Source organism: Manacus candei, unplaced genomic scaffold, assembly GCF_025592945.1.
Source record: "Manacus candei isolate 608988 ecotype Guabito, Panama unplaced genomic scaffold, ASM2559294v1 h1tg000014l, whole genome shotgun sequence".
Classification (NCBI taxonomy): domain Eukaryota; kingdom Metazoa; phylum Chordata; class Aves; order Passeriformes; family Pipridae; genus Manacus; species Manacus candei.
The window spans coordinates 47,196,178-47,222,546 of NW_026138062.1; the positions used below are offsets into that span (position 1 = coordinate 47,196,178).

The 26,369-nt window shown below is 42.1% G+C and overlaps 2 protein-coding genes across 6 annotated transcripts in view; one reads left to right on the forward strand and one right to left on the reverse strand.

Moving 5' to 3' along the window:
* Positions 1-223: 223 nt before the first annotated feature.
* DDIAS (DNA damage induced apoptosis suppressor) lies at positions 224-7,991 on the forward strand. The gene is made up of 5 exons (XM_051779231.1): positions 224-555; positions 1,289-1,417; positions 2,401-2,562; positions 3,339-3,456; positions 5,193-7,991. Exons 2-5 carry the CDS (start codon positions 1,305-1,307, stop codon positions 7,740-7,742), a joined length of 2,943 nt encoding a protein of 980 aa, XP_051635191.1. The 5' UTR covers positions 224-555; positions 1,289-1,304; the 3' UTR covers positions 7,743-7,991.
* A 4,601-nt stretch (positions 7,992-12,592) lies between these two features.
* The window catches only part of RAB30 (RAB30, member RAS oncogene family), a 48,883-nt gene continuing 35,106 nt past the window's right edge, over positions 12,593-26,369 (reverse strand). For all 5 annotated transcript variants that reach the window (XM_051779295.1, XM_051779293.1, XM_051779292.1 and 2 more), the window contains 2 exons: positions 23,243-23,426; positions 12,593-21,138 (listed from right to left, as the gene is read on the reverse strand). In XM_051779295.1, the coding sequence (XP_051635255.1) occupies positions 20,888-21,138; positions 23,243-23,426 (435 nt within the window). In that variant the 3' untranslated portion in view covers positions 12,593-20,887. The remainder of the gene's footprint in view (positions 21,139-23,242; positions 23,427-26,369) is intronic.

Genomic DNA, 26,369 nt, shown 5'->3' on the forward strand with positions numbered 1-26,369 from the left:
AGCAGTCGGGGATGAACTCGCGCGCCCGTTCGCGGTTGGCTGAGGCCACTTCAACAGGTGTTTCGGGCGAGCGACCTCCCGCGAGGGGACAACGATTGGCTGCGCGGAGCACGTGATCCGCCCACCTCGGCGCTGCGTGGTGGAGGCGTTCTGACCCCTCCGTGCGTTGTGATTGGGCGAACCGAGGCGCCCTGCCGTCGGGCTGAGTCACGATTGGCTGAGCGCCGCCTCGTCCCGCCCCTATCAGGGGCCCGCAGCAGCCCGCACTTCCGCCCTTCCGCCGTGGCCTCAGTGCCGGGGCGAGCAGGGGGCACTGAGCGTAGCCCGGGCTCCGCCCCGCCGCTCCGCCCGTGCAGGGAGGCTCAGGGGGGAAAACTGGGTGTGAGGCGTGTTAGCGACTCGTGCTTTGCTTTTCCTCGGGGAGAAAGCGAGGCGGCAGGATCACTAGAGGGCACCAGGCACCGGCGGGAGCCGCGGGGAGAGCCGGGCTGCCGAGAGGCAGCGAGCGCGGCGGGAGCACCTGGAGGGCTCGTGGTTCCCCGGCCGAGCGCTGAGGTTTGGGTTGCTTTGTTTATTACAAAAAATTAAAGTAAAACAGATTTGTTTGTACTGTGCTCTTTTAACTTGTGTCGAGACAACGAGTTTTGTATTTCTTCCAAAGAGGAATAGAGCTACAGATCTTGAGTCTCTTTGCCCTTGACAGAACTTGCTGAGCACTTACACGCTGCGTTATATCCCTTGTATTTCAGTGGAATATTTGCAGTGTGTTTTGCTTTTTGGGATGCGTTTTTGTTTTTTTCTAACGTCTTTTAAAAGTGCAGGTAAAAAAAACCCGTAAGCTTTGTTTCTCTAGTTCTGAGTTGAAGACCAGTGCTTGCAGAATTAAAAGTGTAGAATCATTTCAGTTTTTAACCCCATGTTGTGACTTCACTCTAAATTAGCGAAAAAAATCAGAAAATGATTTGCCGTAGTGCTGCATTCAAGGTGAGTTAGACTAAAGATTCCCTAAATACGAATGAGAATTTGTATGATTTGTCTGCAGTAGTGTGCAACGCCGTGAACGCTTCCTTCTTATTGCATAGCTTCATCCTTTTTTTTTTTTCTCTTTTTAAAGAGTTAATTAGGGGTAATAATAGATGTTACTTTAATTGAGTTATTATTCAAACAATGGTCATTTTTTTCCTGAGGGCTGCTTTTCAAAGTGTTCAAGCAACCCAACTAAAAGCAGTTAATATTAACATCTCATAAAATGAAAACTCTTCAAATCATTTTGACTTACTCATTTCAGGTGATGCTGTGAGAACATGAGTAGTGTGAAGGGACTTTTGGCTGCCTCTGTGATTTCCATCCAGAATTCATGCTTCATCTATCCTGCCTGTCAAAACTGCTTATCTAGGCTGACACTGGATTCTAGGAGGTATGTCCTGTTTTGGGGATCATTAACTGTTTTCCATTAACTTGGGAATCTCTGTTAGCTGAACACAAGTTGAAGGAAATTGGTGAAAATCCAGCTGTTGTAGAAAAAAGTACTGGTTTCAGATATTTATGTTGCTTATCACTATTTGAATCTCTTTGTATTCCAGTAGCAGCTTGGAGATCATTGTGGACCAAGGATTCTATTGCATTTAGTGCCATGCAATATCAAAGGACAGATTAGCAGAATAAATGATGTGTGTTAATGGCTTCCAAGTGCATCCCCTACAGTCTGTCCAGTCCCTCTATGCTGTTCTTAAGTTGGAAAGCATTGACTGAAAGCCCCTCTAACTGAAATTCTGATTTGATTTTTTTTCATCTCATTCTATATGTGCAACCCACCAGGTAGTCCTGTATGACTCTTCCGCTGACTGTGTGTCCAGAAATGTGTGGGCTTTCCTTTCTAATTGCAGTGTTGGGTGAAGAACAGTAAATCAATGAATGTCAGCACTGAGTGGAAGGAGCTGACTTTGTAAAGCAGGGATATCTTTTGTTTCAAATGCTGAAGTACAAGGTAACAGTGCTGGGTCCTGATGATTTTTTTTAAACCTAGATATTTATACTAATGCTGCAGGATGAAAAATCCCAACCCAGAATGAAACTTGAAAAATCAGAGTGCAGGGAATTGAAAATTACACTCCAGCAGTCACTCAAAGCCCACTGGCTCTCCAGTTTCACAAGAGGGTAGCATTTAATACATTAGTAAAAGAAGCCAGAGGCATTCTGTCATGATACAGACACCTTGCTCTGAGCCTTTGGTAAGATTAATGCCTCAAGAAGTACAGAAGAAGAAAAAACATCTTACAGCTTTTGATGAAATATTTGATACATTATAGTAGTACTACAGCAGGTAACTTCTTACCTCAGCAGTAATTAACAGAAGGTCACGTATTCAATCTTTTTTATCCTTTTACTGTCTTTTGTCAGGTTTAATTGTCTAAAATGTGGCTGCTCAGGTGAAGCTAAAGATGCAAGCTACAGATATAGATTGTCCCTAAAGATTGCTGACACTAGTGATTTGTTTGACATCACTGTTTTTGGAAGTTGCTTAGATCCATTCTTTGGGGTCACCGCAGAAAATCTGCAGAGGTAAGGAATGGATTCTGTCTGACCATATAGCTGCTGCTTTTTTATTTAGCCTAAAAAAACTGAGATGAGCCTAGATGGTGGGGAAACGAGTGAGAAGAAGCTGCTGAAGTGCTCCAGCATTTCCTTAGTACCAATCACCTTGAGAAAATGCTGAAATTTGATTTTATTTTTTTTCTCTGACAGTGCACATTGTAGGCTTCAGATTTTCTGAAATGTGGAACTGCTGGGATAGGATATTCAGATGCGTTCCCTGCTTCTTTCTCTAGTCTGTTATTTTTCAGTGCCTTGTTTTATCACTGGCTCAAAGACGAATGCTTTTTTAATCCCATATTAGCAGCATAAATAACATACTCATGGCAGGCATTCTGCCCTGCACTGCTGTACTGCTGTCAGCCATGAAAAGCAGTTTTTTCCGTGTATGGATACTGCTGTGCTGTAGAGGTCTGGGCAGGAAGGATGTGTAAGCAATAGCAGAATACTGACAGCCTTGTACAGTCACTGTGTTCATCAAAAAATCACAACCACGCAAGGAACACTCAAAAATTGTGAGTGTATTAAACCTACTCAGAGTGGTTGTTTTGTTTGCTTCTATTTCACTAACAATTTGAGTGAACTAAGCAGTCGAATTCATAGGTTCCTGTTTTCATTCCATGTTTAGTTTAAACTACCACAAAATTTTCTCCTTAATATGTGTCCTCTTTAGCACTATAGTACAGCTCAAATACTATGTAGGGCTTTCTCTGTCAGTCCAGTACTTCTGTATGTTTTTACTCAAGGTATATTCAAGACTTCAGTCAGCTGTCGGGAGAAACAAATGCAGAGGCACCTACAGGATTATTAGTTCAAGCAGTGGAAACTTGTTTCATTGGAAAAAGATTTATATTTGGATTGAAGGTAATTTTAATCCATGTTACTCTCTTTTAATGACTTTTTTTCAACAGGTTTTGTAGCCAATAAGGAGTATAGACTGAGTTATCAATGAATCATGTACAACATCTCTTGGGAATTTGAGAAGATTTAAGGCTAGGACATGAGAAGGTTTCTGCTTCTTTTCCCCAAGATTCCTGTGTTATTTCAGATGAGTCACATCCAAAAGTCATCTTGAATGGCAGCAGTCAGCTTGACAGCTTGTCAGGGTGCTTTTCAGAGAGCCTGAGCAGTGCCAGCTCCTGTGCATATCAGTAACAGCTTGGAGTCTGTAAAAAACCATATACGGTTTGAGCAAGAAACAAGACTGTCTTTCCAAGCACTGCCCTACCTTTCCCATGCTGTGTGGTCTCCTAGTGTCTGAAATGTAAGGAGAAACGCATCCCCCTGCACCCTTTTAATATTTTTGGATTTAAGAGCATGTTTCAGATTGTTGATAAAGTACAGTATCTGCGTGTGTGGCTCTTCTATGTGCTTAACAGACTTTGAAATATTAGTTCTTAGTAATCCTTCCACAGAAACAGTCTTCTGAGTTCTCTTCAAGTGGTGCTGGTGTGAGTCATTCATTTTATTAAATCTGTCAACTAAACACTACCTGGCAGGGGTTTTTCCTCTCCCACAGGTATCATGAGATTTGTATCTGAGTTTAGATTTTCCTAATGCACAGCATCTTAATTAATGGAAGTTGGAGGAGTTAATGGATTAACTTTACTTGCCTGGAACCCTTCACCATGTCTCTGTGCCTGATGCCTTTACAAATCTTACATATCAACAGCCATATCAAATGGTTGAACACACATTCAAAGACCATTTGCTCAGCCCTTGTTTGTAGACATTTCTGTGTAGTTGTGTTCAGCTATGCCTACAGTTGTGCCCTCTCAGATAAAACTCAATCAGCTTACCACACTTTTTTAAGACTTGCCTTGGAAGGGTGTTGTCCTTGGCTAACAGCCTTCAGCCTCAACCCTTACACAGATTCAGGGAGGAGGAGGGTTGTTAGAGATAACTATTTTTGCTTTTTGGCCTCTGGCTTTGCCAGACCTTGAGGGGTAGATGAGAAAGGGTTTATCCACTTAAAATATTAGATAATTCCCTCTGTTTTAAATGTAATTTTTCATCTGTCGTTTCTGTGTAGAGAGAAGCAGGTTTTATAAAGTATTGTAGCTGAAGCTCCTCTGAAACAGTACTCTCCATAAAAATCTGAGAAGATAAAGATTATAGCTTATTTCCCTTTCACAGGGGTAGTGCATAGAAAATATCATGCTGGCTTTGATAGCTGAGCTGCCAAGTCAAGTATCTGGCACAAGAGTGCTTTGCTTCAAGTGCTGCCCAGTGCCTTCTGGATAAAAGCATTGGCCTGAGGCAGCGAGCTGTTGGCACTGAACTGCATTGGAGGAAGTCCGGAAGCATCCAGTGCCCTAAAGAGAGGAAAAAGTTTTCTGTGAAGTCCTTTCTTACAATTCTTGGTTGTTTTTCCAGCTCCAAAATTTTGTGTAATTGCAACAAGCAAAGAACCTCTCACTGTGATGCCCTTTATAGCTCTTGCCAGTGCTTATTTCCCAGGGACTGCTTTGTGTGACAGACTGTTTTGTATTCTCTTCCCTGCAGATCCTGAGAAAAAGTGAGACCTAAATTTAAGCCTGACTTAAAAGGCACGTTAATTTTTTTTTTCTAAGTTGGTTGGTTTTTTGTTTTCCCCCCAGGGTTGTGCAAGGGAAGATGGAGGGTGTTCTGCTGCCAGCAGCATCTTGCAAAACTGTTCCAGAACTAATAGAAGTACGAAAAACCTTACAGCTTGCCAGATCTTCCTGCCAAATGCTGCTGTTACTGGCTTTACTGTTATCAGCTACTTAGATCATCTCTTGCAGTCGGCAAAACTCAGGAGTGGTAATAACACCTCGTATTTACCTGATGCATCATCAGCTCCAATGGATGAACCTCTCAGTGAGCTCAGCAGCTTGTCTAGCCTGAACAGAAACTCCTGTTTTGTTCAGTCTAGTGGCAGAGAAAGTTTTTTAGGGTCCTGGCAACAATCCTTCAGCCTGACTTCATCTGTTGCTTGGGTAACAGCGGAAGACTTTCCCACTCTGGAAGTGGGAAAGCTGGTGAGTGAACAGCATGAAGAAGAGGCGAGGACCGTCTCTGCAGAATTGTGCAGTGTAAGCCTCAGCAATCAAACTCCTTGGGATTCACAGTTTTGCAGCTCTTCCGTGAAGGAAGGAGATAAAGAGAAGGATAATGAATTAAGTTCTCAGCTTAGTTGGATTGACAGTATCTCTGTAACTGGTAAATTGGAGAGAGTACCCTCTCCAAGGAGTGAATGTTCGCAAGGAAACTGTTCCAGGTTGTTACAACATCCCTTGGAATCTGAGGTAAAACACATTTGCCTGAAGACTAACAGTAGAAATTATTGTTACCCAGAAAAATTCCACAACTCCTTTGTTTACAAGAAAGGCGCCTCAGCTCCTAATCATGTAACCGTAGCTGGAGTGTCTCAGGTGGGCTCTATGCTTTGGGAAGAGCTCCCGTTCTCGGAAAGCCTAAATGATTTGTTAGCCAGAATAGAAGACAGCAAGGATATTGTAACATCACCCAGCCTTGATGCAGGCAGATATGCCCTTCTTGAACATAGAAAGTTGAGTGTAAATCTTAACAAATCATGTTCGAGGCAAACCCCAGTGGCTGGTGATTTACCAAGGAGCATCTCGGGGAGGTTCTTACCACCAGCAGAGAATGATAGTTGGGATAGTTGGGAGAACACACTGTTGGCTTGTCTTCAGTCAAATCCTCCAAGTGCTGAGGTGCCACAATGTGAGTCTTCCTCTGGTGTATTTTCTTCAACCATTAAGGAATGTGGATCACCTTGCTTTATATCTAATCCCCATCTACCTCTTACGTCACTGTCCTCACCAGTTACATCAGAGCCTTCTGTTTTTGAGAGCAGATGTGTGCAATCCAAAGAAGCAGATAGTGACACTTCAGATTCATCTTGGTCTTTTATTAGTCTGCATGGAGAAACCTCCTGTTTAAAAAGGAGCAAGGCAGCTACGTGTGTGCATTCTGCACATGATAGCTGTTTAGCTGCTTGTGAAAATAAAGAAAATTATTCTTCTACAGCAAGCCAAAAACCAGATCTTACATTCACAGGAGCCTGGGACTCTGGTCCACCAACTCTGCACAATATAAGTAGGATATATAAAAGAGAATTAAGACCATTGACAATACTGTCAGATAATACCTTCAAAAGTGTTAGAAGGCGGGAAGTGCAATGGAACAGTGTCTTCCCTGAAGGCAGCTACAATGCTTCTGCTGATCTCTTTGATGCAAGTGCAAGAGAGGTATCAAAACCGGTAGAATTTCTAAATAAATCATGTAATTCTTTAATACAGGAAGATACTTTGACAGAGAAGGTCACAGCTCCTGAATTGGTGCTTTGTCCTGGAGGTGTTCCTTGTAACAGTTCAAAACTGAGCTCATCCCTACACAGGTCCCCTCGTGCTTTTAGTAAGCACAGTACGCCCATAGCTTGCTCCTTTCATGACTCAGAATGCAGTTCAGTTAGTGCTCAAGACTTTGTTCCTTATTCACAGTCGACTCCTGTGACAAAACCTCTGCAGAAAGTGTGGCCAGGGGGGGAAAGAAGTTCTTTTGTCACCCTCTTCACCCCTAAAAATCCCACTAAAGTGCATTCCAAATGCAAGAGATCTAGGTCTTCCTTTCAAAACACTCTGCTGCAGCAGCTTACTGGCAGGTTAGTGAAACGTGGGAGGCCAAGTAGCAGGGAAGACAAAGAAAGTAGTAGCTCTGCTTCACAGCAGTTCCTTAACAGCCAACTGCCTGCCAACTTTGAGGAGTGGATCCCTCCCTCTTCAAACAAAAGGCATAGTCCAACCGTGCCTTTAAATTTAAAAAGAATGTGCTGGGCTACTGACTTGCAATCCACCTGTGGGCACACTGGCAGGGACCCTGTTCCTGAAAGCAGAGAGAACAGTGAAGATTATGAAAATCTTGCCCAAAATGAGAGACTAAGCCCTGGGGACACAACTAGTATTGTAAGAACTCCTTTATCTGCAGGTGTCACCAATGCCTTGTTTTTGAAAGATACAGTCCTGGAAACTTTTTCCCCTTCAGAATGCAAGAATCGCCTTTCAAGTGGAAATTATTCAGGAGGTATGTTGGAAAGGCCGACTGGCTGGTCTCCTGAGTTGTTCTTCCAAGCACGGACCCCTTTTTCCAATAAGCCAAAATACTAGAAAAAAGATATTTCAATGCTGTGTTCTTTTTAATTACTTCTGTTAAACTTCCGGGAAGGATCCAGCAGGATAAAAGAGCTATTTAAGAACTAAATTGTTTATACACCTATTGGCATATGTCTTGCTAAGATGAGTTGTGTTTATTTGCAGATGTTTGTACCACAGAAATGGGGAAAATCAAAGCTTGCAGTCACTTTATTTTATTGTAAATTAACTCGAGGATGTGCAATAAAAACTTTTGTAAATGTGTGAGTATTGAATAGATCTCACTTTATCGAGTACAGGTAAACTGGAGTGTTTTAATGTTGCACTATTGTCTTTTCATCACAAGAGCAGCCCTGGAGTCCATGTCCATTCCAGCTTATTACCTGATGAGACTGTCTGGAGAAAGGCCAAATTTTCATTGAAAAATTTCAAATGCCATATGGGCGCCTTGTCTTTGAGCCCATTTGGATCTGTGACAGCCTTGAATTGGGGGGAGGGCACCATCCTGAGAGGTTGGTAGCAGGTCCCAGTTTTCCTGTAAGATTTTTCAAGTTAAAGACTGCTAGTGGCAGATTCCTGGCAGTGTCTTTCCCTTGTTTTGGGGTCTTCCATATCCCTCACCCAAAACAGCTGCATTTAGGGTCATTGAATAGAGAAATCTTGGATGTGTTGCTGCAAGTTGTTATGTCAGGTCTTGCAGAAGGGTGTGGGAATCTGGTAGCACAGGATGTCCTCAGCCTGAAAAACTGACATTTTGTTGCAAATGAGTGTTTTTAAGGTCATAGTGCAACTCAAAGGGGCCGGAGAGGATGCACCATCACACTTGTAGAACCAGATGCAGACCTAAAAGTACCTACTGTGACTTTTTATTTTTTCTTTTGAGGCATAAAATGAATGTGCATCATTCACATTGTGACTGGTGACAGGGAGGTGTTACTTGGTTCATTACTTCAGCTGCAAGGTGGACATTTTTGCATTCCTGTGTTTGAGGCCTCACCTCATTTTTATTGCACCTACTTAAGCCCCAGAGTCAGTGTTTGTTCAGAAGAGTTTTGTGTCTCAGCATGCAAGGAACAAATTGCATCAATACTAGTATCTAAAGCACTTTCAGGTTATAAAGACAGCACTTCTGCCTTAGGAAACCTGAGAGGCAGACGTTGCTGTAAGTTAGAAGAGTATTGTGGGAATGTATCATTTTGTGCTCACTTAGTTCCTATGTATTTTACTCACTATGTGTTGTTGATCATTGTTGAATTCAAGGCTAGAAGTGTTTCATGTGTGACTGAAAGGCTTCTCTAACTTCACAGTCCCCTAGTCTCACAACAGGTACCTCAGTGGGGCATCCACACAGACCACCAAATTCAGGCAGGACCTTCCTAAGGCAGCCAACAGAAACCATGTTTGGGATAGATGGAAAAAACACCTTTGGAATTTGAGCTGTAATCTTTGTGTGCCTTCATATCTCTTCTACGAAATAATTATGTACCTGCTCATTAATTTCAGGAAACTTGGGGAAGTATGAGGGCGTTTACTTTTGCCACCTTGTCCCTTACCTACTATTTTTAGCATGGATCACCATTACAATCATATAGGTAAACCTTTTTAGTTTCTCAGTCTCTACCCTAAGTTCTGCACCTTCTAATCAAATGCATTTCCCGTTGAGGGATGGGAAGGAGAAGAGTATTTGAAATCAAACAAGCTGCTTCTGCAGCTGAGCAGGGTATAAATGAGGTACAGGCTCTCCTGCAAGGGCATGGGTGTACTCAGACTGCAGGCTGACCAAAGAAAACAGCAAGCAGCAAGTCTGTACAGGTACATTCCCTTTACAAAGAAGCTTTTTCCACTCAGCATTGGTTTGTTGGTTTGGTTTTTTTCACTACTTACAGTTGAGGAAACCTAGGCACAGGTTCAAAGACTTGCCTGACATAAGACTAGGGAGTCCAGCTCTGGAGACCCTAAATTACCATCTTTTCACTGTCCTACCCTGCAAGTTACTAAAGCACATCCCAAAAGTTCTTCCCAGTGTTTAAGGATGCTGCAACAGCAGATGGCAGTGGAAAGAGGCTCAAGATTTCTTCTTATGAGTCCAAGCCTAGATCCCCACAGTCCCTGAACGTTAAATAAAAGAGAAAGGAAAATCTAGTTATAGCAAAGAAAGAGGCAAAAAGGATCAGAATTAGACATCACAATTTGATGATGTTTAATTGATAAACTGATTATGTTTTTAAGAGAGAGAGGGAAAATTTACTTTAGATATGCAGAAGAAATCCTTCACTATGCAGATGGTGAGATACCGGCACAGGTTGCCCAGAGAAGTTGTGGTTACCCCATCCCTGGCAGTGTGTTCAAAGGTGTCCCTGCCCATGGCAGGGGTGGTTGGAACAAGATGATCTGTAAGATCATTTCAACTCAAACCATTCTGTGATTCACTGACCAAAGTAACCACAAACATCATGCCTGCAAATGGAGTCACTTGTTGAGTGTGGTGCCAGTGACACCACTGCTGCCCAACACAGCAATGCTGCACTGTAAGAGACAAACAGCTTCATAATCAAGGCTTCTTGGCACAGCCAAAGGGACGTGAGGGTAACAGCAGAAGCCATATGGACTTTGCAAACTGTTGATGACTTACCCAGCAGAGCTTTAGCCCTGCATTTGACAGCAAATCAAGAACACCAGAGCTGCACCATGGTTGCTTCATTCAGGATAGTGCAGGGCTCCGGAGTGAGGCCAAGTGAGACGGCCTGTGCCTGCACCTGTATTTACCAATGCTATGCCTGTTGAAAAGATTATTTATTGCAAATAAAATCCTACTTGATGAATCCTTGGGGCAAGTGGAAAAGGAGTAAGAAATGTTTCCTGCCTTGGTAAATCTGCATTTGTAGCTTATGTAGAAGAAATAAAGGGAAAGACAACATTACTCATACTCAAATCACTGAGCACAGGGAAGGCAATACAGAAAAGGTTTTAAGACATCATAAAACTTGAAAACTAGTTGCTTCTAGTACAGCACATAGTAGGAAACCGCAGTTATCATTGGCTCTCTAAGCACTCCCTTGTGATGAACTAGACAGACACCCACTTTATCACAGTGGTTAGGCCTGATCCAAGTGATACGCCAGAGACTTGATGCAGCTATGAAACACTGCCAGAGCTTCTACATCATATACCTGACAGCATCTTGACATGAAATGTTTGGTCCAGCATGAGTGATTTTTCTCAGCAGACAATTCATTCACATACTATGGTAAGCAATAGCTTTGGTGCAAGCTGATGTGATTATAATTATAAGCTTGTACAGAAAGACTAGAGCTCAGCATGTTTGATTCTGAAGGTAATAAAACTCCTGGAAATGCATACTGACTTTGTGATTGAATCCCTTTGCATAAAAATCCATAAATCAAGACTAGATTTTAAATTAGGTAGGACTTTCTGTGGCATACCATTGAAATTAATGCAGGGCAGTCAGATCTCCAGTGCTTTGTGCAAGAGGACTGCACACAGAGTGAGGAAAAAATACTGTTGTGTGACAGGCCCCTGTCAGCAAGGTGACATCTTCTGGACAGAGCTCCTCATGTGCTCGGTAGGGAGATTGACCATGAGAGGGTGGAAGAGAGGCAGTAAAAGCTCTCTTGGTTTTTCTCCTGTAGTCTGTCAGTCTTGTATTTTTTTCCCCTGGGCAGCTTGTTTGCTTTTTACAGGGAGCTTTTGTGTGCTCACAATCCTTTCACCCACAGCAAAGCCTGGCACAGGCTGGCCCTTGCTGCTACACCTGATGAACAAGAAGAAGGTTGCACATCCCACTGGCTAGAGGCTCCTTGCAAGGAAGGGCTGCTACTATTCACCTGCCCTTTACTTTTCCCCAGAAAGAGATTAGACTCCCTTCTCCAGCCTTCACCCCCACAGGCAACACTCCATCCCTCTACTCACCTCCTGAGCTGTCTGAGTATTAAGGATATTTCCTTCTCCTCCCTTTGTTCCATTCCTTCCTAGAAGCATGCAGGGACTTTTCACTATCCAAATATCTCTCTGTTCTCTCAGTGCCTCAAATTGCCAGCTTCCTGGGGAACACAGAGCAGATGGCCCAGCACTCATGACAGACATTGACCAAGGAAGGAGCTTCAAGGTCAGCGGAAGAGGCAATAAAAGACACATGGTTTCTTCAAGCTTCACAGCTTGTTCCTCAGCATAAGTGTTAGCACAAGTCATCTTTGAAGTGGAGCAGAGCACAGGGGAGGAAACTTGATCCCCAGAATGAGTCAGAGCACAAATTTTATAAATATTTACCAAAAGACTAAAGGCTTAAAATGAGAGATCTTGCGCAAAAGAATTCTAGGCCTTCAGGAGGGCAGGTCATTGGGGAACACCAGGGGAGTTCAATGGGCACAAAAAGAGCAAGTTGAAGACTGAGGAGAAAAAAGTCACTGGGACAAAGAATCAAAGACAACTGAAGTATCCAACCATCATCTTTATCCAACACAAACCTAACACCGTGCTTAGGACAAGAGTTTAGCCTGCTGCAGGTTTGCAACGACAGTGAGTGGGATGGTGCCTCTGTCGAAGACCACCCTCTAGTGACTGATACCGGCATTTCTTTGGCTATGATCTCTCCTGCTTTAAATAATTATTTTTTTCTCTTCTAATGAAAAGGGACATCACTCCCATGGGCAGCAGCTCTACATCTGCTCTTCTTGTGCGGCGTCAATGCTGCAAGAGCCTTGGCATGCTCAACCCAAGCAGAAAACCTTCAGCAGCCATTCATTGGTTGGTCTGATGCTACATCATGTCAAGTGAATACCTTGTATTTAAGGCAACTTTGCTTTGCACTTTAAATCAAAAACCAAACAAATCAAACACTTCAAACACCAAGTGGAAAGGATTAAACATTTATTTACATACAGATACACATGTAAGCAATTTCTAAGTATAAAAAAGGACATTACAAATAAACATGAAGCATCATACATTCATCATCCTGGTCATCCAAAATACATTCCTTTCTCAAGCCCACTGTACCACACTTGACCACAAGAACTTAAAGAGACAAGCCAAATGCTTCTGACAGTCAATGATTCACAGTTTGGTGATTTGCTAACACCTATACCCTCCCCAAAGACAGCACTACCCCAACAGCAAGATCAATGGTCTGACCAGCTGTGGTGCATTTTTTCCACTGAAATGGTTGTGCTTGATCAACAAGAAACACATTCCCTTGTCATCCTTCTGGCTACATGTTTAAGAATCAGGGTTCTTGCTGAAATTCTGTATATTGTGCTAAATTCACAATTGTTGGGGAAAAGACAGCAGAGCTTTGTGGGAAAAACTCCAACCCAGAAATTCCTTTAATGCTGTGACTTCCCTGGCATGGGAATTGCAAACAAAATGCTGTTGTTAGTTCTTAAGCAGATTTTTAAAGTACAATTCAAACTACAGTTGATGGTATAAAACATACTTTGTTCATGCTGTAAAAAAAATTACGTGCTTCAATGTTGATTTGATAGTAATCAAAGCTGAGGGTAATTCAGATTTTCTCCTGAGGAAATGAAGATGCCTTTGTAGCATCTCTAAAAATTATCATAGCTTTCAGGAAAGAGGAAATGTTTTAGATTCAAAAACCTAAAGGTAATGCAGAGCATGACAAACTTGTCAGTTAGATAACATTACAAAGGGAAACAAGCCAGTAAACATAAAATTAAAATGCCTACTCAAAGTATTAATGAATTCAAATGAGAGCTGGGTGAGTCTTCTTGTATAGATCAAAGGCAGTTTGGAAAAAAAACTCATGATCTGCAAATTCACAGAACAGCCAAATATGTGCAGCAGAACAGAGTGAAGTGGAAATAAAAAAGCAGAAAGAGCCATGTCCCATATTGACAGCTGAGTGACTGCAGCTGCTCCAATCTCATGGTTTTTGTTTGTTTTTTTTTTTTCCTTTTGTAAACAGCTGTGGAGAATAAAATGGATGTGGCATATCTGCAGTGCATCTTATTATGCTAAAAACCATGGCATATTTTAAACTACTTCCCTAATATCCAGAGATATACTTGTCACTCCAAATCAGCATAGCAACAAGCACTGGGCTTGCTCCATACTCTCATTACATGGCCTTTTCTCCACTAAAATGTTGGCTTCAGAAGTTAGTTTTTCCCCTTCAGTGCTGGCTGTATGTGGGGGTGAGTGGTAACCCTTTCTTCCAAACAGTCTGCAGGAGTTGAGGCAATTGCAATGCCTGAAATCATAGCAGCTGTCCCTACCACAGACCAAGTATTTTATTCTCACTCCATTAAAATGTAAAAACAGTATTCCCTCTCCTCCGCCTGCCCCTCTGTAAAGACTTGGCTGCTGGGGGACACTGTGGCCACTACATTTACTAAAGCTCATGCCAGTGATGCAACCCAGCCCCTCGGAGATTTTCACACCCCTGCTCCCATGACAGCTCAGAATGACTCTCCTCCACATAGCTCTAAGTCTCACTGGCTGGAGAGCAGCATCCACCTGCTCACTTGTACCAATCCCTGCCCCTCATTCTTAACATCTGAATCTCTTGTATTGGTCCCATAAGAAAGGACACATTCCTTATGGGGTGCCCTAGCTGGAAGGGGCTTACTGAATTATTAACTTTATGTCCATAGCAAGGAGCTCGAGGTGGCACAGAAGATGAGCCACTGATGCTCTTCCTTCTAACCAAAGCAGGAGTGAGAGCCAGTGGTTCATGCAACCAGGACACCATGCAACCCAGTCTGAGATCTCCCTTCACAGTGCTTGAGGCATGAGCAGTATTGTGAAAGAACAGTCACTGATGAGAGATACAAGAGGAATAAAGCTTTGAAAAGTGCCAAGGTTTGCATTCTCGTGACACCAGACACACCATAGCCTTTGATTGCTGCCTGTGAAAGCATAATAGTACTTTTAACATCTCCTAGGCTCCAGGGAACCACGCACAGCTAAAACCATGACCGACACAGGTTTTGGCCATGTCACTTTTTCCCTGTGGACCAGGGAACTGGACTTCAGAAGGTGCTCAGCAGGGACACCACCACAATGTACTCACAAGTGCATGTCCTCGGCATGTTATCCCAAGATAAGCAGTAGAGGAAAAAGCAAAGGTGCAAATGTAAAGGTGGCATCTGCTTCTTGAGTTTAATTATAGCACTAACCAGAGCTAAAATTACCTTCTGAGGTTAATGGAAAAGGATAACTGGTTCAACAAATGTGGTCACATCCTCAGAGTGCTAATTGCAAGTTATTAATGTGAACAATCTCTGAGTATTGTAAAGCCAGCTCCTGTTTATCCAGACAGAGAAACTGAGCTGTTAACCCTGACTATGCTCTTAAAACCAGTCTAATGTTTCACTGACAACCTTTACAGCCTAAATTACTCATTGCCATCTCATTTCTGCTTTATCTGGGTTATCTTTCCCCAGTTACCTTTTGACCGTATTTGGAGGAGCAAGCTTTAGAGATTAGGCTTTCTTTCTGGATGTGTGTCTCCCACTTGGAAAGAAACAAAGATCCTCAGCTCACACAGCAGAGTTTTTACTTCTGGTTTAAGTTACAGCTCGTTCACATGAGGGGAAAGGGTGTAATGGCATCCATGAGTGATGACAGCCAGTGATCTACCCCAGCTGGATACAGTACAGTAGAGCAAAGGCGACTTTGGGTCAGTAGAGAGAGGTGGTGATTAGCGAGGTAAGTCAGAGCAAGGCAGCGAGCTTTGGGAGCCTTGCATCACGGTCAGCATGATTACCCTGTTGTCTTTCCTAGCCAAGATAAATCCTAAACTGAGGCAGATGTGAGATCAGTAACATTTATGGTACATTTAACTACAACTCAAGTGGATGATTGCATTTCAAAGACATGACCAGCTGTAGTTTAGGCTGCTTTGCTTAGGATGCACTACTTTCTTGTAAGAAATCAAGCCAGTGTTTCCCCACCACTCATCATAGTGATCCTTTGCTGCTTGTGAACAGTAACTACAACAATTATTAGCCACAGCAAAAAGAGAACAGACTTGGTGCAAGGAAAAAGGGTGATTTCAAAATCCAAATTTGTTCAGATAAAAAATAAAGTTTATAAACAGAGGAAGAAAACATTTTGATATAACATGTTTCGTGCGGTTTTTACTACCAGAATTGATTAGAGTATTTCCTTTGTCTCCTCAGGGTTTTCTGGTGAGCCCTTACGTACAGAGACATTTAAGGACAGAGAGTTTCCATACTTGCTCACAGGGAATTCACAAAGTTTCCTCTAGAAACACCTTTTTCTAACTGAATTAACTCAAAAAGGACTTTGTTGGTAGGAGCCACCCACATAAGGATATTGGGTGCTTTAACATTAAAAGTAAAAGAATGCAAAATTTCAGACTATACTCAATTTCAGAGCATCCCTAATGAAAGTCCAATCAAAACCTAATCCACAGATGCAGTTTTAAAAGTGGAGGGGATGGAGAAAATCCTGAGCAAGCAGAATCATCTCTTTACTTAGCATTTGTTGCTCCACAGAGTCATTTTCCCCTTGCACAATGGGCTGTAGCACTTGTTCTGCCCCACAGCCAGGAGAGGGTTTCTGTGATAGTGTTTCCAGCCATATCCAACCCCAATAGCACCACAGGTCCCCAAAGGGCAGCCTATCCTGCATGTTTGCTCAGCCTATTTTAACAGCTGGAGAATTTCACCTACTTTCCAACTGAATTCAGTCGCTGACTGCAAGAATCATGCCAGCTCGACATTTCAGCCTGATTTATAGACAGTTCTTCATACTGAAAAGAGAAGACAAGTGGAAAAGCAGCTGGACAAACAGCAGTCCTTAGGGATAATGAACAAGGCAAAACCCAGTGGGTTTGACTATAACTAATTGCATCCCTTGTCAGCAAAAGCTCAGGAAAGCCTGTTGTCCCACATGTGTGCACCTACTGTGCTTCTGCATCACTGATTTCGACTTTCTTTCTTTTCAAATCACTGTCTCCTGTGTCAACCTCAGTTTGCTACTGTTATTACTGATGCTGAAGGAATTCAATAGCCATTAACTGCTGAACCTAGACTAGAAGGAGCCAACTGTTACCAATTCAGCCATTTCAAAAAAAGACAAACAGCACCAGCAGGCTGACAGATTTTAAGGGCTGTTTCATGTGTTCCACAGCAAAGAACAAAGTATCTCGCCCGACAATTTGTCATGTGTGGTTTTCATTAAATAACGATCACAAAGCCATTTAGCATTCAGCACAAACACATATCTGAACTGCATGCTCAAACAGCTTATCTCTAGGTCAAATCAAGACTTCAGGGTTTGAGGTAGGAGGAGGCACCCAGTGTTCCCCTTCTTTACACAGTTCATAATTTCACTTTTTCCATCTTATCTCTTTGACCCGAAGGGCTTTTTTTTCCCCCTAGCACTTTCATAGGAAACACAAATAGGAATAGAAGGGAGTCATGGCTTGTCTTAGCAAACTTTAGCTGTAAATATCCAATGCAAAATACCAGCAAGCACTTCACACTCAGTGATCTGAAGCACAGAATGTTTGCTGGTTTACTTGAGATCAGCTTGACTGAATCAGTGGCTGCACTGGTAATCAGAGTTTAGACCATCCAGTTTTTAGAGATGTTTCTACTAATCTCTGCATAAAGGCTTGCTAGACTAAGCAAATACCTGTTGACCATCCAATATTGGCTTCTGCTTGGAGATAATCATTGTGCTAAAAAATGTCAAGAAAGGGTCTTGTCATGAGACTACTATAAAAATTAACATTCACCCAGAAATAAGATTACTTCATGGCTGTGAATATATTGCTCTGAAAATACATTAAAATCCAGCAATGACAATAAAAGTAATGCTTGGCTCTCTTGATAGTAGAGAACATGCCCAGTCAAATTTGGACCCATTATATCAATTCTGCATGACTTTTGGACGCTTGATCCAGCAAGCATCACAAGGCTTTTACTGACAGTTCTCTCAAAAATCCAGCAAGTTGTTTAGTTGGTGAGCTGATTATCACATAATTGGGATTTGTATTTATTTTATGTTCTTTTATTTTTCAAGAGTTTAATCACTATGCCACAACACTAAGTTATCATTAGCAGCCAATAAAGCTCCTCTTCCAGTTGGGAAGCGTTCAGCAGTGGATCAGACTGTAGAAGAGAAGATAAGCCCTCAGTGCTACAAGGAAAGGCGGGTTATATGCACTCCAGAGATACTCAAAGGTGTACAAAAGTAACTCCAGCAAAGGAGTTACTACAATAAAATACCACTTCTTCAACAAGAGGTGTGTTTGCAAAAGTCAGAAAAAGAGGTGAGTCTCAAACTACAGTTTTGGCTTATGACCTTGTAAAATGTTGCACATACCACCACTGTTTCCTTTCAAGTTTTTAAGTATAGGCAGAATAAACATTGAAAGGAATTAGTTCAAATTTGACTGGAGAACATTAGGCTAACTGCAGCACTCCACCCCGCCCCAAAAGAGCATCACTGTTTGAAGATCGAGTCCTTACATGAAGATTTGCTAGCAATAAAAAGAAACAATGCTTTGAGGTTGGTAGTAGGCTAGTCTCCAGATAGTCACCTACAGATTAGGAAAGCACTAGAAAAAGAGATTTAGGCTTCTAGAAACCTCAAAATAAATATCCCAGAAAATAAAGTTAGCAGTTTCTGCTATTTGAACAGTTCAGCTTGTTCAGTCATGTTAATGCATTAGAATTCCACCTCCAGAAGTGATGCAAGGAGCACTGTAAAATGAATTTATAATGGTACTCAGCAGGGATGAAGAGTACCTGCCCAGCTTTGATCCTTTTCGAAACCAGGCTGAGAAATCCACGGGTGTTTTAGTGGGCAGTCTCCTTCCTCCTTGATTAACTTGATCAAAGAGCCCTGTCCCATTTGTTATCAATTACATGCTGATAGGTCCAGCATCAGGGGAGCAAGAACAACTACAAATTAAATGCACATCGTATTGATTTTTAACTTGAGTGTTACCTGACATAGAACCTTCAGCCTTGCTATAAGGAACTACCTAACAGCTGTGCAGAAGCAGCTGTCTCTGAGTTGGGTGCTCTTCACAAGCCCAAACGAGGTTGCATTTGGCAATTTGGGGAACGCTAAAGAAGACATTATCTTTCAGCACAGGCTGTATCACAGGGTCCAACACAGTGGAAGCCACCAAATCCCACACATTTCTAAATGTTCCAGATTGCAACATGAGCAGAGACTGAAAAGGACCAGGCCAGAGCAGCAGATGATGTGTTCCCCATCTCCTCACACTTACAGAAGCTCTTGGCTAAGTGTTACCTAAATGACAAACAAGCTTCATACCACAACTTCTACATCTTCCTTTTTACCACTAGTCATAAAAGTGGCTTAAAAATAGCAAGAAAATATTAAAAATGGCCATATGACACATTAATTCCCCCCCAACACAGAGTCAGCTCCCCATTTTGTATCAAAGGCACAACATGATAAAGCCCAAAGAAGCCTTTCCAGGAAACAAAAAAAAGCACATTTTAAAATGCCTTTCGTTGTTGTTTTTTTCAAGAAGTACTTACTGGCAGCTTTTTATGTCAATACAGAAGCCCTGTTATAATCTTCAGTAAAAGCCAAATAATATTAAATTCAGTAACTCTAAACTGCAGCATATGACAGCCATGTAATTGCCAGAAGAGATTTACCCCAATTAGCTAAACTGAAGTCAAACTTCTAAATATAATTATGTGCACATTCACCATCTTTTGATTTTGCACTTTAATGCAACTTGTAAATTTGTGATGCATTGTATGGCAGTAGAGGTGGAATAACACCACAAACTCCGTAGTGCTTTGACTTCAGGTATTTTGTAAGAAGAAATTGCCTAAACAGTTACATGTACACTGGAGTTTGGGATTAAGATCACAAAGCATCAAGGAAATAAAATGACTCTACATCCCTGAACCTGAAAGCTATTCTAATAGAGAGACTGGATGCCAAGAAGATACCTTCAAGAGCATCTTTGAGAGCAGTTCCACAAGGCGAGAGCTGGATGAGTTAGACATGGAATGATACCACTTGCAACCCATTGCTGTTTCCACTTAGCATTAAAAATAAACAAACAAAAAAAACCTCTACAAAATTGTACTCTTGCCTTTCAACAACAACTGTATCTACAAGCTTTATTTTTAAGCTGGACATATTGCAGACCATCACTTCAAACTGTGCTTTCTTTGAACCCTTATACACGATCCAAGTGTGCACAAGACTTTGGTCATGTCTGGTGCACTTTTTCCAAGTTCACCAACAATCTTTCCTAAGGTTAATTTTTTACAGTAGGATATGACTAATGGTTTGTTTATTTATTTATTTTTATTTCTGGAAACTCTTGTCATCCTACACTGGATATCAAAGAAAAGCACAGTCCTTTCCCACTATGTTCAGGTCTAGAAAAAGAGGTAATGAGATTTTTTTATTTTTATGAACAGTGCTTATTAGTGTTTTTTTCTTAACCAGTCTAAGTTACACATTCAAAGAACAGTAATGTAGTAAGACTATGTTTGGTCTATGGAATATCTGCTGAACTGCTAGCACCAAAGGGAGCAACTGAGCTGTATCCATGTCTTCTTCAGTCTTGAAAACGTTGATATACGTAACTTTTTTTTTCCCCACGTTCATGAAAGTGCCCGTAGATGAGACACATAACACTATCTCAAACACCAGAGTCCTCCATGAAGACAGATGGGCAGACGTTATGTACATGTCCTAAGAGCTCACTCACTGACAGCCTGGAAGATTGCCAGTGTAGTCCAAAGTCAGCATTCATTGTTGGGGTTTTTCTTATTTTTTTTTTTAACTTTAAAAACGATCAAACACATTGTTCTGTAAGACAGATTTTGATCTCTTCAATATCTTCAAGAGAGGCTGGTCTACTCTCCCACAGAAGGAAACAAAACAGCTCATGTTCTGCATTACATGAAGGACTTGTGCAACTCCTCCTTTCCTGACCTGCACCACAGACTTTGAGAAAAATGCAATTTAAACCCTGCTACCTTGCCATGTAGTTGGAGCCATCAGCCTGCCATGTTTCCAGGACTGCAACCTGACTCAGGGTAAGTCACATGGGTCAGATTGGCAAGAATTCTTTCAAGCAGATAAATCCCACCAAAAAAAAAAAAATCCTCTTGGCCCATGGCCCACATGTCAGCTCTTTAATTAAAATTACAGCAAGTCAAGTAGCTGATACTTTTCCCCTCTCCTGGTAGGGGGGATGAGACATTGTTCACAAGGGTGTTCTGTCGTGCCTCGCTGATCAACCGGCAGGCCAAGTCCAGGAAGAGTTTTTCCACATTATCTGATTCTTTTGCTGATGTTTCCAGATAGTACATGTCCTGTGCTTCGGAAAATTCTGCAGCTCTTTGCTGGGAGACTTCCCTCTTATCAGCTAAATCAATCTTATTACCTGTATTGATAAAATATTTTAGAAAAGGAATTAGTTTGACTTCAAAACCAAGACAAACTGAGGTTTAAAAGGAATAAACAAGAGTTTGTAGTTGTATGTAAAGTGGTTTTGATATGTAACTCTTAGTGCTTGCTCTCCCCTCCAAATAACAGATTCCCCAATACACTCAAGTTCATTTAATATCAGGGCATTTAATAAAATATGCCTTGTGAACATTCAAGTCAGTTAGCTCTAATTTAGCACCAGTGCATCTGTTTGCTGCTATCAACTAACATTAAAGGATTTCCATTTTAATATCTATTGAAAATTCTTCTATCCTTGCTCTGAGGAGCACTTAAAATGTCAATTATAGCATATGAGACACTAAATGTGATATTTATCATGTTACAAGCTTTTAAAAAAAGCCTGGCATGGAAGACAGCTTTCCTATTTCAATATTCCCATATAGGATTTGGCTGTGGAGGCTGGAAGAGGGACAGGACTGGGGGGCACTTACAGAGTGAGGCAAGGCGAGAAACCAACCCTCTGCTTCAGAGAGATCAGTTGAGCAGAGAGTTGATTACAGCCTCAAGCAAGTATCTGATATGATTATACACTATTACTGGTCACTTCACTTCAAACATGTTGTTTCTGCCATAAATTAATCTTATAACGAAGATAACAGACCAGGACCTGCAATAACAGGCAGCTGTGTCCACAGACTCGGTAGGTTCAGGAGGAAACATCTCCTGGCCTCACTCCTACCGGCAATTTTGTGAGAACTAGTGGGAGGAAAAGATGGTGTTTCCACTAGCAAGCCTTGTCTCATTGCCCTCCTCTCATTTGAGATTGCCTTCTTTCCCAAGAATGCAGTTTCTTGGACCCACTACATTCAATGAAGTTACCTTTCTAAACAGATTACCATCCAACACAAGTGATTTATGGGTGTCACCATCTTCAACATGTGAATTATGACTAAAATATGTTTTATACGTTGCACTGTAGATGCTGGCAATTAACTTAATGTTCACTAAAAAATTAATGTGTACATTTGTTAGTCATGTAATAATTATTTCTGCCCATTTGTACCCAGGCCATACTCAAGGAGTAGGAGTTTCTTGTATGGAAGCTCTATGAACCCCACAGCTCACTTGACATACCACTGGGGCATGTAAAACTCAAAAGAATTGTTTTTTTTCAAATACACAATAAACAGTCTTTACAGTTACCTAGACTTTTTCGTTTAGACAACAAACTATTAAAGGTGATATCAACACTGCAGCATGCAACTTTTTGGCTTTCCCCAAGTTATTTTTCCATTGTTCTTTATATATTTTGGACCCTTAAAAGCCAAATCCAGACTATCAAATGCTTGAAAGCAGAGTATGGAAAAGCATGGGTAGGCAAAATAACCTTCCCCTTGCTTATAGCAGACAGATGGCCTGAGGTCTGTTTTGTCTTGAGTTGAAGCTCCACAGATTAATATAACATTCAGTTATTTATTTTTAGTTTCCCTAAAATCCATGCAAAATTATCCAGTTTTCCAGCTCTGCCCCACCTATGAATGCTACGACCCACGCAACCATCCCATCCTGATGTGGTTCCCAGATCCTGACCATTTAAGACAAGACTGGTTGTCCCACTCCTATGGGGTACAGCAACCTGCAGTCATCACCAGCTTGCGCAGATCCTCACATATTTGTAGTTTGAAGTCACAAGGAGAACAGCTCTGTTCTTAGCTTGGTTGGTAGCTGCCCCATCCACACTTCAGTCCCTTGTGGGACCATGTGGTGGAAAGCATCCCCCTCTGCATGCAATAGCCTTAGGTCTGAAACAGGACCACACTTCAAAGGTGGCCACAGCATCTTGAACACCACTATCATTGTCTTGGGGTTATTTGCAGAAGGAATGGTTCAAGCACTGGGTTTAAGGCACCAGCTGGACCCCGTGCCCACCTACAGTTACAACTGGCTGGCAACAAGATCCACCGGACCAGTTCAAGCATCCTGCACCAGCAGTTCACACAGATGCCATGTTTTCCTCCTGCTAACTCCTCCATCTGCCCCTCAATACGCGCAGCCTACCCCCTCCTCACAGCACCCCGTGAGGGACGATTGTCACTTACCCACTAGCACAGTTATGACCTTATTGCTGGCATACTGCTCAATTTCCCGCAGCCACTCGGGGAGGCACCGGAAGGATTCCTCACAGGTGATGTCGTAGGTCAAGATCAACGCGTTAGCACTGCGATAGTAACTCTGCGTGATGGATCGGAACCGCTCCTGTCCTGCTGTGTCCCAGATCTGCAGCTTTTGACGTAACAAGGAAGGGTGGTAAAAGGAAAAAAAAAGTTATTTAACTTTTTTATTTGATGGCAGCGCTGTTTTGACCTAAGGAAAAAAACACCTTCCAGGGTAAAGCAATGCTAGGAAAGCACTTAGCTCTTCTCCCTTTGGCTGCCCTTCCCCCAGCACTATTTGTTTCGATTCTTGCACTTGTGGATTGAAATGCAAGGCACAAAGTCAGCTGGCACTGTGGTCAACGGCCCCTGGAAGCTGCAGGTCTCAGCACTTTCATGTGACTTCCAGCATCTCCCTCTACTGTGGACAGAGCTGCTGGCCTGGAGTTACAATGCAAGTGCTGGAGGGAGAGTCACTTCTCCTGCCCCTGAAGTTCAACAACAGCAGCACCCATTCCCAAGAAAAAATAAGAATGCCTCTCCTCTAGCTCCCAAAGCTAGTTATAGTTACTCTGAGATGATGCACTCATGAGTGGAAAGCAAAGGAACAAACAAGGAGCTCAGCTGAAGGCTCTGAAGGCTGATCTAAGGATTTTTATGTACTTCCTCTCTACAACTTCAGCCATCTCATAGTTTGCCTTCCTAACATGTAGAGTTGGTTGACATGGCCTTCACTATATCACAGAATCACAGAATGCTTTGGGTTCGAAAGCACCTTAAAACCCACCTAGTTCCAACCCCCCTGCCATGGGCAGGGACACTTTCCACTAGACCAGGTTGCTCAAGGCCCCATCCAACCTGGCCTTGAACACTTCCAGAGGTCAGGCACCCACGACTTCTCTGGATAGCCTGTTCCCATGTCTCACCACCAACAAAGAAGTCATGAGTGCTTGCCAAACCCTCTGGATCCAGGAAGACAACATACATTTCCCCCTGTAAACTAAACTTATACTGGTTTTATATTTTGACCATCTGATAGTTTTTGGTGGGCCATCAAAACCTCAATCCTTCAAAAAGGAAGTCTAAGAACAAACATCTAAAATTAACACATTTCAAGATAAAAGAGTATTTCTCTTCAGCTTTTCTTTTTTTAAAGCACTTCTTTCTAGAAGCAAATATGTGAAAGGATGACTTCCAGCCAAAATCCTGTGTACTTTGGGAAGAAAAAGGTGTTTCAGAGTTTTTCCATTTATTCAGCAGCCTGTAACAGAGAAAATCTTATTCTTGCCCAGTTCCAAAGTCAAGCTACATCAGCCACTCATCATAAAGATGTTAGTTTGAAATGAGAGCTCCCAGTAGCAGCTTTCAGACATGGGGTATGATTTTGAAAAAAATACATTTTTTGCAGAGAAAGTAATTTGTGGCTGGCTCACAGCCCCTGGGCACCTTTGTGCTTTAATCTCTTGGCATAGTTGTATTTAAGTGGCTGAACCTGGCACCTGTAAAGTGATACACAAAACCATAAATGAAATTACTTGAACGTGAAAATCAGATAATGAATGAGTCCTCGTTAAAACAAACCAGCCTCCAAACTCTGGCATATGGAAAGATACAGATAATTCTGCTATTCCTCAGCTGTTACCCAGGAAAAACATTTACTGACTGTCTACCGGTTAACTCCAGCTTATATAGGTTCTGCATTTACTGAGAACATAAAAACTTGCTGTGAATATGTTCTTCCACTGCTTTAATCTAACAGACATTGAAAACAGAAGGGGATTGTGCTGGGGAGAGGGTTTCTCACTGGCTGCAGTTATGAGTCTCTCTCTGAGCTGGGTGCCCCTGATCTTACAGCCAGTGAAAAACTCTTCCTGCACATAAAATGCACATCTCACACTTCCCCTCATTGGTTATTTCTGCCAAATAAAATATTTCATAGCAACCATTTTACTTGTATAATTTTTTTTTATCAAAATAACCAAAGGACTGTGTCTGATTCAGCCTGTGGAAAATCTAGACGTTTATTTTCTTGGAGCTTCCCGCTCTCCCAGTGTTTGCACACACACTTAGCTTTCCACCAAGTATAATGAGACACAGGTCCATGTAGCACTAATGATGCTTAGCTCTGACCAGCACAGTAACTGCTGGTTCAAATTTGTGGACCCTCTTGGTACCAGTGTTGCACATAATTTTGGGGTTTATTAGAAAAAGCCAGATTAAAATCTCCCTCAACTGCACAGTGCTCTCTCAGTCTGTTGGCCAGTGAGCTCTAGTAGCTGCTCATATCTGAAAGAGCTTGCATACAGCTTTCATACCAGCAAGTCCCTCTTCACTGACTTTCTAATGACAGTTTTGAAAGTTGAAAAGTACTTTTCCCCAGAAATCTCTATTCTATTTTCAAGACTAAAAACTTTTTTGGTAAACAGCTCTGGATCCCAGCAGATGTGCAGGAAAGGCTGCCCAGTACAGAGGCAGAGTCATGGTTCAGGCACTGCTAAATGATCTAACAGTCAGAGCAGTGTCTTGTTTGACCAAGATGTCATTTTTATTGCTCTTTGCTCTGACTCATTCCTGCTTTTCCTGCTCATTAAATGTTTATTCTCACAAGCACTGCTTACTCAAAAAGTTTCGGCTACAATATCACCCCCTGAAAGAGATCTGTTTGCCTTTCAGACTCCAGGAGGCTCATTCAAATATCCAAATATCGTACTAAAGCTTAGCCCTCCAAAGCTTAGTCACTGAGGCTGAGCTCCAGCAACTCCAACCTACTGCATTGGTGGTGTCAGGAGAGGGACTTTAAGAACTCATTTGCTATGTGAAATACAGCTGGTATGTCAGCTACCACTTACTAAGGCTCTGTGACACACAATCCTGCCTCAGGGTGATTCAGGCAGTTGCTTGGAGGGACACCTGTGCATTCATCACACATTTGCAGAGCAGCAGGGACTTCTCATTTAGCTTGTAGAGCACCCCATAACCATCCTTGCCCTGAGATAGCCCATGTTGGCATGACTGCTCCCAACATTCACTTAAGGAGTTTGCACTGTCAGCCTGAGTTAGTCTTAAAACAGGA